General features: G+C 48.9%; 1 protein-coding gene across 2 annotated transcripts in view; it reads right to left on the bottom strand.

Annotated features, from left to right (window-relative positions):
* The window catches only part of Rnf8 (ring finger protein 8), a 26,167-nt gene that overhangs the window by 9,095 nt on the left and 6,143 nt on the right, over positions 1-10,929 (bottom strand). For both annotated transcript variants that reach the window (XM_021149871.1, XM_029470956.1), the window contains exons 2-5: positions 10,513-10,641; positions 4,965-5,708; positions 3,129-3,191; positions 557-646 (exon numbers count right to left, since the gene is read on the bottom strand). In XM_021149871.1, coding sequence (XP_021005530.1) covers positions 557-646; positions 3,129-3,191; positions 4,965-5,708; positions 10,513-10,641 — 1,026 coding nt within the window. The remainder of the gene's footprint in view (positions 1-556; positions 647-3,128; positions 3,192-4,964; positions 5,709-10,512; positions 10,642-10,929) is intronic.

The following is a 10,929-nucleotide window of genomic DNA, read 5'->3' as shown; positions in this document are numbered from 1 at the left end:
AAACTGTGACCCGGGGCCCTGAAATTGTACGTACATTCAAACATCACAATTCCGCCTAAGTATATATTTTATGGTTACACAAGCTTAAAGAAAAACATTTCACTTACATATCTGGGTTTCTGCCTCCTATGAGAGAACTGGATCTGAGAAGACTGGACTTGCAGTGCTGGGTGGCTTCTGACTGAGAAGAGAAGAGCTGCCCTCTGGGAAGGAGGCGGAAGCACGCCCAGCCTCGCAGCCCCCAGTGTTCTGACACTCAGGCCACTTCCCTTACTTTTATTACTGGTCTGGCTCTGGGAGGCACTGATGTTTGCAACATATAACTTAAGAATTCTACTGATCTGATGGGGAACAGACAGCTTCTAATGGAGACTCCCCCCTAGACAAAGGCTAGCATGCAGGGTCCAAAGGAGGACAGGGATGCTGCCTCACAGTGAGTAACTATAGATTATCTCCCTGAGGTAAGGAACAACCGTCTGCATTCACCACAGCAACCACGAACTCTACAGAATGCTGGGCCACACGCACTGCACTCACTCTGTCCTCCATCCCGTACCTTGGTCTGCTCCAATTCTTTGTTCTTGGCTTGAATGATTTTCTCAAAGTCCTTCTTGCTGCAATTTAGTTCTTCCATTAGAGCCTGATGCTACAGAAAGAGCAGGTAAGCCATCAGGATGAGCTGCGTCACAACCCTCTTGCTAGCCATACATCTTTGCTTCCTCCCTCTGCTCGGTTGCTTTGCTTTAGGGACCAGTGATGACAATTTCAAAACCAGCCTTCTTTTATTCAGGATGGATGGCTCAGGATAGGGGAGAGGGAACAGCAGATGGATTAGTCCTTTGGAACTAACCCAGCCAGTGTCGTCTACGAGCTGGCACGCCCAAGTGCCAGCAGCAGTGTCACTGTGACTATGGGTTCTACAGTTCTTCTAGCAGTGTGAACAAGAGAGTATTTTCAAAGGGGTCATCCACACCAGTACAAGCACGACATCAGAAAGAATGCCCTGATACCATGTCAGACTGATGCGTGACTGCATGACCAAGCCTCGAGACACGTGTTAGAGCAGGTGCGGTGCTAGAGCTACAAGGGAGCAGAAAACCCTGGGCCTTCCTCACAGCGGGGCAAAGCCTGACTCTCTGGCCAGTTTCAAAGCATCTAAGCACTAGTTTAAAAACACTAGAAAGCGCCGGGCGGTGGTGGCACATGCCTTTAATCCCAGCACTTGAGAGGCAGAGACAAGCAGATTTCTGAGTTCGAGGCCAGCCTGGTCTACAGAGTGAGTTCCAGGACAGCCAGGGCTGCACAGAGAAACCCTGTCTTGAAAAAAACAAAACAAACAAAAAAACCCACTAGGAAGCCAGTGCGCTGGCTCATTGGGTAAAGGTGTTTGCAGTGCAGCCTGCAGACCTGAGTTTGACTTCTGGAGTCCATATGGAGAAGGGGGGAACCCACTCCCCAAAGCTCCCGTCACACACACATACTGTGGTACACAAGCACCCGTGGTCACACACAATGTCTTTATTTACTGTGTGTGTATGAGTATAAGCCATACATGTTCACATGACTTGGGAGGCAGAAGACTGTATCCAGTCTCCGGAAGCTGGAGTTAAAGGGGCTGTATGCTGTCTGAGTGCTGGCAACCAAGTCTCCAGTGCCATGTGAATGCTTGTACACACACACACACACACACACACACACACACACACAGACAGTAAAATAAACATATATTTAAATACTCAGATGGGAACAATGCCTATCCTTTCAACCCATGAAGTAGATAAGTTCAAAAAATAAAATCCAAATAGAATTTTCACCTAATTATTTCTGAAGCCATTTATGCATCTACCCACAAGCAAATCTAGGCAGGTTCCCTCTCACATAACTGTTAGTACCGATGAGGCTGATAGGTCTGTAATAAGCAAACAGAGAGATAACCCTGAACAAATTATATGTAAGCTGCTCACTGTGCTCAATGAGACTTTAACCATCTTACTAACCTTTCGGCTGAAATTCCACCAAATTACAGATCACAGTCAAAGCTCAAAGATGAAGCAAGTTTTTGTTGTTTTATGAGTCAGGGTCTCACTATGTAGACCTGGCTGGCCTTGAACTCAAGAGATGTACCTGCCTCTGCCTCTGAGGTTAAAGGTGTGTGCTGCCATACCCAGCTGAAGCAAGATTTAAAGGTATGAAGAGCACATAAAAGGCAGTCAAGCCCTAGGGTGTAGCCTCCCATAAACCTGAAGCAGGCTGAGCCAGAACTTGACTTTGCTGCCACTAAGGAGATCACCTAGGGTGGAGCCTTCCTCCCTAGATCACTCTATTGTTCTGCCACTGCCACTGTTCCTCTTCAAGATACTGCTACCTTCTGAGAGGCCCCGGAGCTATTCCGGAGACCTCCCCCTATCCTGCGCCAACATCACCTGCAGCTGGTTCCAGGCTCCAGGGATGAACTGGCGGGAATGGACTCCCCCCCCCCTTTTATAAAGCATGTCCACCATTAAACATGTGAACCTTGAGCAGACTAGTTGTCTTGGTTCCATTATTTCTCAACCTGCCTAGGCTCCCTCTTTTCTTCCAGATTCCAAGATGCCTTCCAGGCTCGAACCCGGATATGTGAGCCACTGGCCGGCCCCAACACTAGGGTTTAGTGAAATAAACCACTGGCGGTCTGTTGGAGAACTTCACACCAGAAGGAGCACTATTCTGTTAATAGGGTTTTGTTTTGTTTTTAGAGGAGAATCCTCTTGAATGGTTTCTGGATGCCACAGTGTAGGAATGGGGAGGCACACAGGCGCTCTCGGGCCCTAAGGCCCAGGCATGGCTAACTGTTGCCCCCACTAATCTGAAGTAGAGCCCCATCCCAGAGAGCGTCTACAGGCTCTTCTGTCATCACCAGGCGCCGTGATGAAGCCGTAAGCTTCCACGATGAGATCTGGTGTGTGTCTGTGAAGCTCCAAATCTCCAGCCTGATGGTGTAAGCATCTGGCACCTGTTCTATCTGCAGCCTGGCGGTAACACATGCGAGTGGCTCAGAGGCAGAGGCAGCTAGTGGCCATGTGGTGCCTAGCTGCTCCCCACTCACAACCACCACAGCCTCTGGAAGGAAGGGGGAGAGATTATGTTACCTCCTGCAGGGCCTGCACCAGCTGTTGCTTCAGGTCACACTCTCCTTGCTCTTTCTCCAAACCCTGAAAAGCCAAAATGAAATGGAAGGTTTCTGCAGTCAAGGGGGTAAGATAACAAAACCTAGGAGCCGTCACCACAAGGAACATGGGGCAGGAAGCGGGCATGAAGACCCCAGTTTACTTCAAACTGCTCTCAGCAAGGGATGTGAGCAGTATTATCTGCTCCACTACCATCACCCGCCTCAGGAGTGGGCTTCAGGCAGCTCTGAAGCACCACGGAGTGACAGTCTTAAGTTGCTTTTATTGCCATAATACTCAAATAAATGGAGTCTGAGAACAGAGCCACAAACATCCAAACTCAGATACATCCCCAAGGCTGGCCCCACACTCCTTCCCTGTCTTGTCCCTCCGCACCGCCCACCCTCTCCAAGCACTCTCTGCCCTGGCCTGAGCCTCCGCTGCCTTTCTTTCCGCCAGCTTCTTTCAGGCAGTCTCTGTTCTTAGGGATTACCTACAGGGTGGGGGATTTCAACTCATTTGGAATTTGATGTGCCAAACATTCTTCCAATGTGCTAATAGGGAACACAAATTACTTAATGATTAAAAAAAATTGGGTTTTTAATACCAAGCAGAATTCCAAACCCAATGTCAGGCCAGGTTCCCGTGAGGGCAGAGGGAGCTGAGCTCCCACGCAGCATCAGGCATGCATCTCAACCAGTCCCTTCTGCCTTTAACCGTGTGCCCCAGGAAAGACTTCGCAGTTGTCCCTTCAGCACAGAGTAGCCATGGATAGTAATTCCAGGCACACTCTCCTCTCTGAACCCACTATCCTTTAAAGAGAATTCTGCTCAGTGATGGCATGACACCCTAAACAGAGAGTCTCACCCTCTGTTAACTTACAGTGGTCTGCGCTGAACAAGGGGAGCAGAAGCTATGAACACCCACCAAGCATGCCCATAGTGTAATCCATGGCTTTTGCTAACCCTACCAGCTCAAGGAGATAGCAGAGGTTAGAAAGAAAAGTATAAACTCTTCAGAAACAAGTCAGCACCACTACAGGCTGTTCCTTGCCCAGAGAGAGCCAAGCAAGATAAACCACCACCTTTGCACTTCAGCTGTGACTGGTCCTTTTTGGTTTTAAGTCAACAATAGGGAATTCCTGACATTCGCCATTACCTAAGCAGCTGGGGTGTGACCCACACGGTTCCTGCCACACGGGAACTGACATTTTAAGCAGGAACAGGATCAACTCCAGCCTGAAGCTTTATGCAAGAGCTTGTCAGCAAAGCAAATGATTTAGAGTTGAGGACACATTTGGTCCACTCAGGTACTTCCTTCTTTTACCTTCCAGGAGGGTGACAGTGGCTTGTCACTCAGCCAGCTACACCTCCGTGGCGCTCTGATTGGTCAGGACAGGAACAAAACCATTCTCTGCTGCTGCCACCCACTCCCCAGGGGAGCCAGAGCCAATCGCAGTGCCAAAGTGTTGCCATGTACACACAGGGGACCTGGCTGACCTGCACCTGCTCTGACAGCAAAGAGCAAAGCCCTGGGGACACGGTCTCCTGGCATCCTAGCCGTCATCCAACCTCTCCCTGACGCAGAGCCCAGCTGTCCCCAGGCTGCCTGCTCAGTCACCTTGCTCACCCCGGCAGCCTGCCTGGCTCCTGACCTCACCAGTGTGCTGAAACCCCAATCTTTCCCAAGCTCCACCCTCACTCTGTCTCCTGCACTTAGCATTCAGTCCCTGTGTCACAGAAAACTCTAGGCAGGAGCTCCTGAAGCGCCCGCCCNCCCGCCCACTCGGGGACACCCTGCCTCCAGCCTCTAAGGTACCTGGAGGTAATGGGCCTCCTCCTGGAAAGTCTTTTCTAGCTGCTCCACTCTGGCTTGCTGCTGAGCCTGCTCTGCATACAGCTGAGACTGTAAGTTTCGCAGCTCCTTCTCCATCCTAACGATCTTCTTTGAGCTCCCCTTCCGAGTCTGCCTCTTGACGTTTAGGACAGCTATCTGCTTCTCCTGCATCTGTGTTTTCAGCTTCAGCATCCTGGACATGGTCACCTTAAACAGTTCTAAGCTGTTCTGAGATGCGGATGGTCTGCAGGCCTTCTGCTTCTTAGGACAACTGAGTTCAAGGACCTTTGGAAGAGCAGAGCAAGCATGAGGCCCGGCAGCCCTCTCACTCGCCTTCAGAGAATTCAGCGCAGGACACAAGCATCCCAAGGACTGACTCGCTGCGTCACCTGTGCCATGCAACTTCTCTGGCTCAACGGGTTTACTGGAGACATTAGTCAGTGGGCATCTGAGATCTGAGGAGCCCTCTGCTGGAAGATTCTCTAACCCAGGCGAACTGAATTTCCTCTTAGTTCTCGAGCCTTTATGTTTTTCCATTCTCTGGTCATTCTTCGGGGCAAGGCAGGGAGCCAGACTCTCCCAGTCTTCTTCAGTGACTTCGTATTCATACTCCGCCGTCTCCCTGTTTTCCAGCGGCACACCGAGCTGGATATGGTCTCCCTTACGGATGCAAAAACTCTGTAATGGTGCCAGACGTTCTCTGTTCAGCCAAACACCATTCAGACTCTGGGGAAAAAGAAAGAAAAACAAAAATAAGCTCACAATTTCCCTCCTCTTAATGGAATCTCTCTCTTGCTGCTGCAAAACCTTCTGCCTTTTCAGAAGGAAAACCCTTGAGAACAAACAGAAATGAAAGGGTCGTAAAGCACCATCTCTGGAAAGAGCACCGCGCACACAGTGCTCTGCCTTCCTACCTATGTCACCTTCATATCTCCACAGAGAACGCCTGTGTAACAGGCCAAGCTCTCCTTTCTAAAACCCAGCGACACACTCAACAACACTCAAACTCAATCCCTCTATTGACCTAAACTCCGGCAATGCGGCAAGACTGGAGAAACCGCTCCTAGGGAGGGAAGCAGCGGCACAGCCAACCATGGCCAGGCTCAGGCAGGAGCCACCCACGCTCTGCACGCGGGCCCTTGACAGTGTACAAATGCTAAGAGGACAGTACAGGTGTACTGCGGAGTCTGACCCAAGGAACACCAGTAGCCGTGTACCTGAGCTGTAGTGTAGCAAGCAGAGCTGGGGCTCTCCCTTGGGCTCACAGACCAAATCCAATGCTTGGCTCTATTAGCTACATACTTTTCGCAACCCCTCTGTGTCTCAGTTTTGTCTACACAATGAGAAGTCTTGTAAAATGCACAGCACAGCACTCCAATACCGTAAGTCTCAGATCCCGAACTTCTTGTCTCAGTGAAATGACATTGTTGAGAACATGGATGGGGAGGGGCTGAGCTCTGGGGTAGCATAGGAAGACCCGGTTCAAGCCCAACACTGGAGTCTTGGATTAGACTGCCTGCATTGGCAATGTGTCCACCACTTAAGAGCTGAATGACACTGGGCAGACTTGGTTCCTGTGTCTATCAGATGATAATCTTTCTGGTGATCCCTGAGTGAATTCAGCATGTGTTGCATACTTAGAAGACTACCTGGCATAACTGATATCACTTTACCTCTGTGCTCACCAGCCTACCAGGTATCAACAGGAATGGCCCCATAGACTCATCATGTGTTTGAATGCTTGGATAGGGAGTGGAACTATTAGGAGGTGTGGCCTTGTTGTTGGAAGTGTCACTAGGGAGGTGGGCTTTGAGGTTTCCTACACTCCAGCTGCATTCAGTGTGACAAGTCTCTCCCTACTGCCTGTGGATCAAGATGTAGACCTCTTGGCTCCTGCCTGCTGCCATGCTCCCCACTATGATGACAATGGACTAAGCCTCTGAAACTGTAAGCCAGTCCCAATTAAGTATTTTCCTTTATAAGAGTCGCTGTGGCCAGGTGTGGGCATCTAACCAATGTTTAAGCCGGGCATGGTGGTGCATGCCTTTAATCCCAGCACTCGGGAGGCAGAGGCTGGCGGATTTCTGAGTTCGAGGCCAGCCTGGTCTACAAAGTGAGTTTCCAGGACAGCCAGGGTTACACAGAGAAACCCTGTCTTAAGGAAAAAAAAAAAGAGTCACTGTGGTCATGGTGTCTGTTCACAGCAATGAAAACCCCAAGTAAGACAGCAGGTAAAGACACCAAGGACAAAATAGCTTTTAGCAGCTATTTGTGGAAAAAACAGGACAAGGAAACAGCTAAGAATGGAATCCTACAGCACAGCAAAGGGTGCCATGTGGAGGCGGGTTAGCTAAATGGAGTGACAAGCCCTGAGACAGACTGTAGAGCTAACCAGATCCTGGGAGGACTCTAACACTGGGAAAGACTAGAGATTAAACTCACTGCTGAACTGACACAAGACTGACATTTACAGTGTACTTTTTAGGTTAGCAATCTGTTAAAAGTATCAAGTCAATATTTTAAATATCTTGAACAAAGCACAGTACGCAATGTTAATGGATAAATCATAAATGTACAGCTAGATGAAGAATCACAAGGTGTACACCTCAGCCCTGTCTACAACGTGGCTTTAAAAGCTTTTCACAGCATCCAATGACCCCGTCCCTCCTTCCCTCACAAGGGGACTAGGATCCTGGCACAATGGCTTCACCTAGTTCTGGACACCATATAAATCATACTCTCTATGTGTACGTGTGTACGAGGCCAGTGCAGCACTGAGTGCTTTCCTCAGGTGCTCTTCACTCTGCATGTGTATATTCTGTGTATATGGATGTCTGTGCATACCTGGTGTCCATGGAGGTCAGAAGAGAGTATCAGACTCCCGAGACCCAGAGCTGCGGACAGTGGTGAGCCACCACGGTATATGCTCGGAACTGAGTCCACTGGGCAGTGGGCTTTCTTAACCAGAGCCATCTCTGCAGCACCCTTTCCCCTTACAATTGTTATTTTGCCGTTTGCTTTTGTTTTCCAAGTCATGGTTTCTCTGTGGAGCCCTGGTTATCCTGGAACTCACTCTGTAGACCAGGCTGGCCTCAAACTCAGAAATCCGCCTGCCTCTGCCTCCCGAGTGCTGGGATTAAAGGTGTGAACCTCTGCTTGCTGCCTGGCTTTCTTTTGCTTTTGCTTTTATTTTTGCTTTTATATTTATTTTTACTTTTATTTTTATTTTTTTGAAACAGGATCTTACTCTATAGCTCTGGCTGGCCTAAAAAATTGCTTTGTAGACCAGGCTGGCCCAAAATTCACAAAATCTCCCTGCTTCTGCCTCCCCAGTGCTAAAAGGGCACCTTTGAGTGCAAATGTCTACAGAGGTCAGAGGATCCCCAGCACTGGAGTTACAGGTGACGTGCCTGAGGTGGGTTCTGGGCACTGAACCCAGGCCTTCTGAGGGCAAGAGCATGGTCTCTCACCGCTAGAACTCAGCAATCAGGCTGACTGATAAGACCGTGAGTTCTAGAACTCCCTCTCTTCCTGCCTGCCTCCACAGCTCTGGTTTTAGACACATAGACTGCCTGTCTTGCAATCTCCCTAACCCCTTACTTTGTTTCTTTGAGACAGCGTCTGGCAATATAACCCAGGTTAGTGTGGGAGTCAGAATCTCTTGCCCCATCGCCCAGTTCTGGGGTTACAGGCAAATATTAGCATGTGTGCCAACTTGCTGCGAAGCCTTTTTCACTTAATGTCACGATTCTAAGACTCATCCATGGTCAGCACAGTAGTGTGCACTGTAGAACTACACCGTAGAAATAAATATTTATACATTCTACTGTGGGTGGGCATCACAAATGTTTCCTACAGACACACACACGGTCACACGAGCACACACACACAGTGGGATGAGTCAGACTATCACAGTACCTGTGCCTACTGGCCTTCCCTCTGAAGGAGAAAGTGTCCTTGTCCCTCATCCTAGCTGGTACCCAGTGTCACCAGTCTTTAGTTTAGCCACTTTAGAATGTGTGGTGGCATTCCCTTGTGGTTTGGATTTGAATTTCCTTGAGCACTGAATTAAACAACTTCTCGTGGATGGTGGGAATTCAGTACACTATTTTGTGATGTCCCTATTTTCATTATTTTAGAAACTGGGTTATATCTGTCTTTTGGGAAAACCCAATTTGGAATTCTGTACACACATGCCCAGGTGTCATCAACTGTGAATATACAGCAATCACTTTCACCTTGGGCTCATCTTTTTCTTAATGGTGTCTTTTGAGGAACAGAAATATCTTAATTTTATTATACTACATCCAATATTTTTAGGCCCCCTCCCCCTGGTATGGGACAGGGTCTCACAGCTGCTGCTCTGGGGATTCTCCTCTGCCTCTCATCTTGCGATAGGAGCACAGGGATTATAGACATGAGACAGGTAGTTCACGGCCTTAACACGGGTCCTGGAGAGCCAAACTCAGGTCTTCATGCTCGTGTGGCAAGAGCTCTACCTGCTGAGCCATGCCCTCAGCCCGTCATCCAACTTCTTCAGAGGTATGCCAGACGGGAGAGGTGGCTCAGTAGTTAAAAGCAGAGGACCCAGGTTCAATTCCCAGCCCATAAGGTGGCTCACAACCATCTGTGACTGCAATTCCAGGGAATCTGTTTCCCTCTTCTGGCTTCCACAAGCACTGCATGAATGTAGTCCACAGACACACATGCAGACAAAGCACCCATACACGTAAAATAAAACATGTCTGTCTGATAAAGGCCACGGGTTGCTGTTGACACTAGCAGACCTGAAGCTTAACTATCCAAGCAGAAGACCCTAAGAAGCCAGATTCTATCACACAAAGGTAGAAATCACCAAGCAGCAGATGATCTGTGGCTAACCTGGTCTACATAACAAGACCTCCCCCACTCCCATCTATAAAAAAAAAAAAAAGCCCCCTATCCATGGCCCGTTTTCATCATCCCTCAGGGTGCTTGCGTATGCTGGGGCACCTTACCTGTTTCCTCGGTCCAGGCTTCTGTAAATGTCCTAACAAGCCACTGACTGTAAGTTGTATTTAAAGGGAACTGAAGTGATGGCTTGCTCCTTTTCCAGAGAACCCTAGATCCTCTGGAAACATCCACCGCCTACACAGGGCATCTCCCAACTGCCTGTAACTCCAGCTCTAGAGAACCCAAACCTGTCTTCTAGCCTCAAGCCTCTGCATACAAATGTACATAAAAGACACATGCAAATAATACAAAAATCAAAAATCAAAAAAAGATGTTTAAAGCAGAAAAATCCTGGGCTGGAGAGATGGCTCAGTGGTTAAGAGCATCACACATCTCCCGCTCAGTTCCCAGAATGCACAGAGTGGCCCACGGCTTCAACTCTAGTTCCAGAGGGATCTGGCAACACTAGGCTGGGCTGGCACATGCACGGACATTCACATACCGTCCCTCCCCAAAGCACACATAAGTTAAAATAATATACAATTGTTAAAAATCCACACAACTCAATAGAAGCCTTAGGTTGTGTGAGCTCTTGTACCTTATTGTCCATAATGGTCCACTGTCCCTCAGGATTCTGCTTCAGAACACAGTGGCTTCGGGAAATCATCAGAGGGCAAACCTTTGATATAAGCTGGTATGTGACACTAAATCCCCGTCCTATGGTCACCTGAAAGACAAAGGCAGTCAAGACACAATCCGTCACTATGCTAACAGGGAGGTTCTTTGCAGTCTTACCAACCAGCTGCAAACACAAGTCCTGACTTAGGAAACCAGACACCTGTGGACCCTAAACTGTTCATCTGCTCTCCTCTTCCTCCTCCATCCCCCTCTCCTCCACAACCGCCACACAGAAAAAAGCTAGATGTTGTGATAAGAGACCACTTAAGAGTTAACAGTAGCCGGGCGTGGTGGCGCACGCCTTTAATCCCAGCACTTGGGAGGCAGAGGCAGGCGG

Source organism: Mus caroli, chromosome 17 (genome assembly GCF_900094665.2).
Source record: "Mus caroli chromosome 17, CAROLI_EIJ_v1.1, whole genome shotgun sequence".
NCBI lineage: Eukaryota > Metazoa > Chordata > Mammalia > Rodentia > Muridae > Mus > Mus caroli.
Note: the sequence above shows the minus strand (reverse complement) of the source record. Positions and strands in the feature narration are given on the sequence as shown.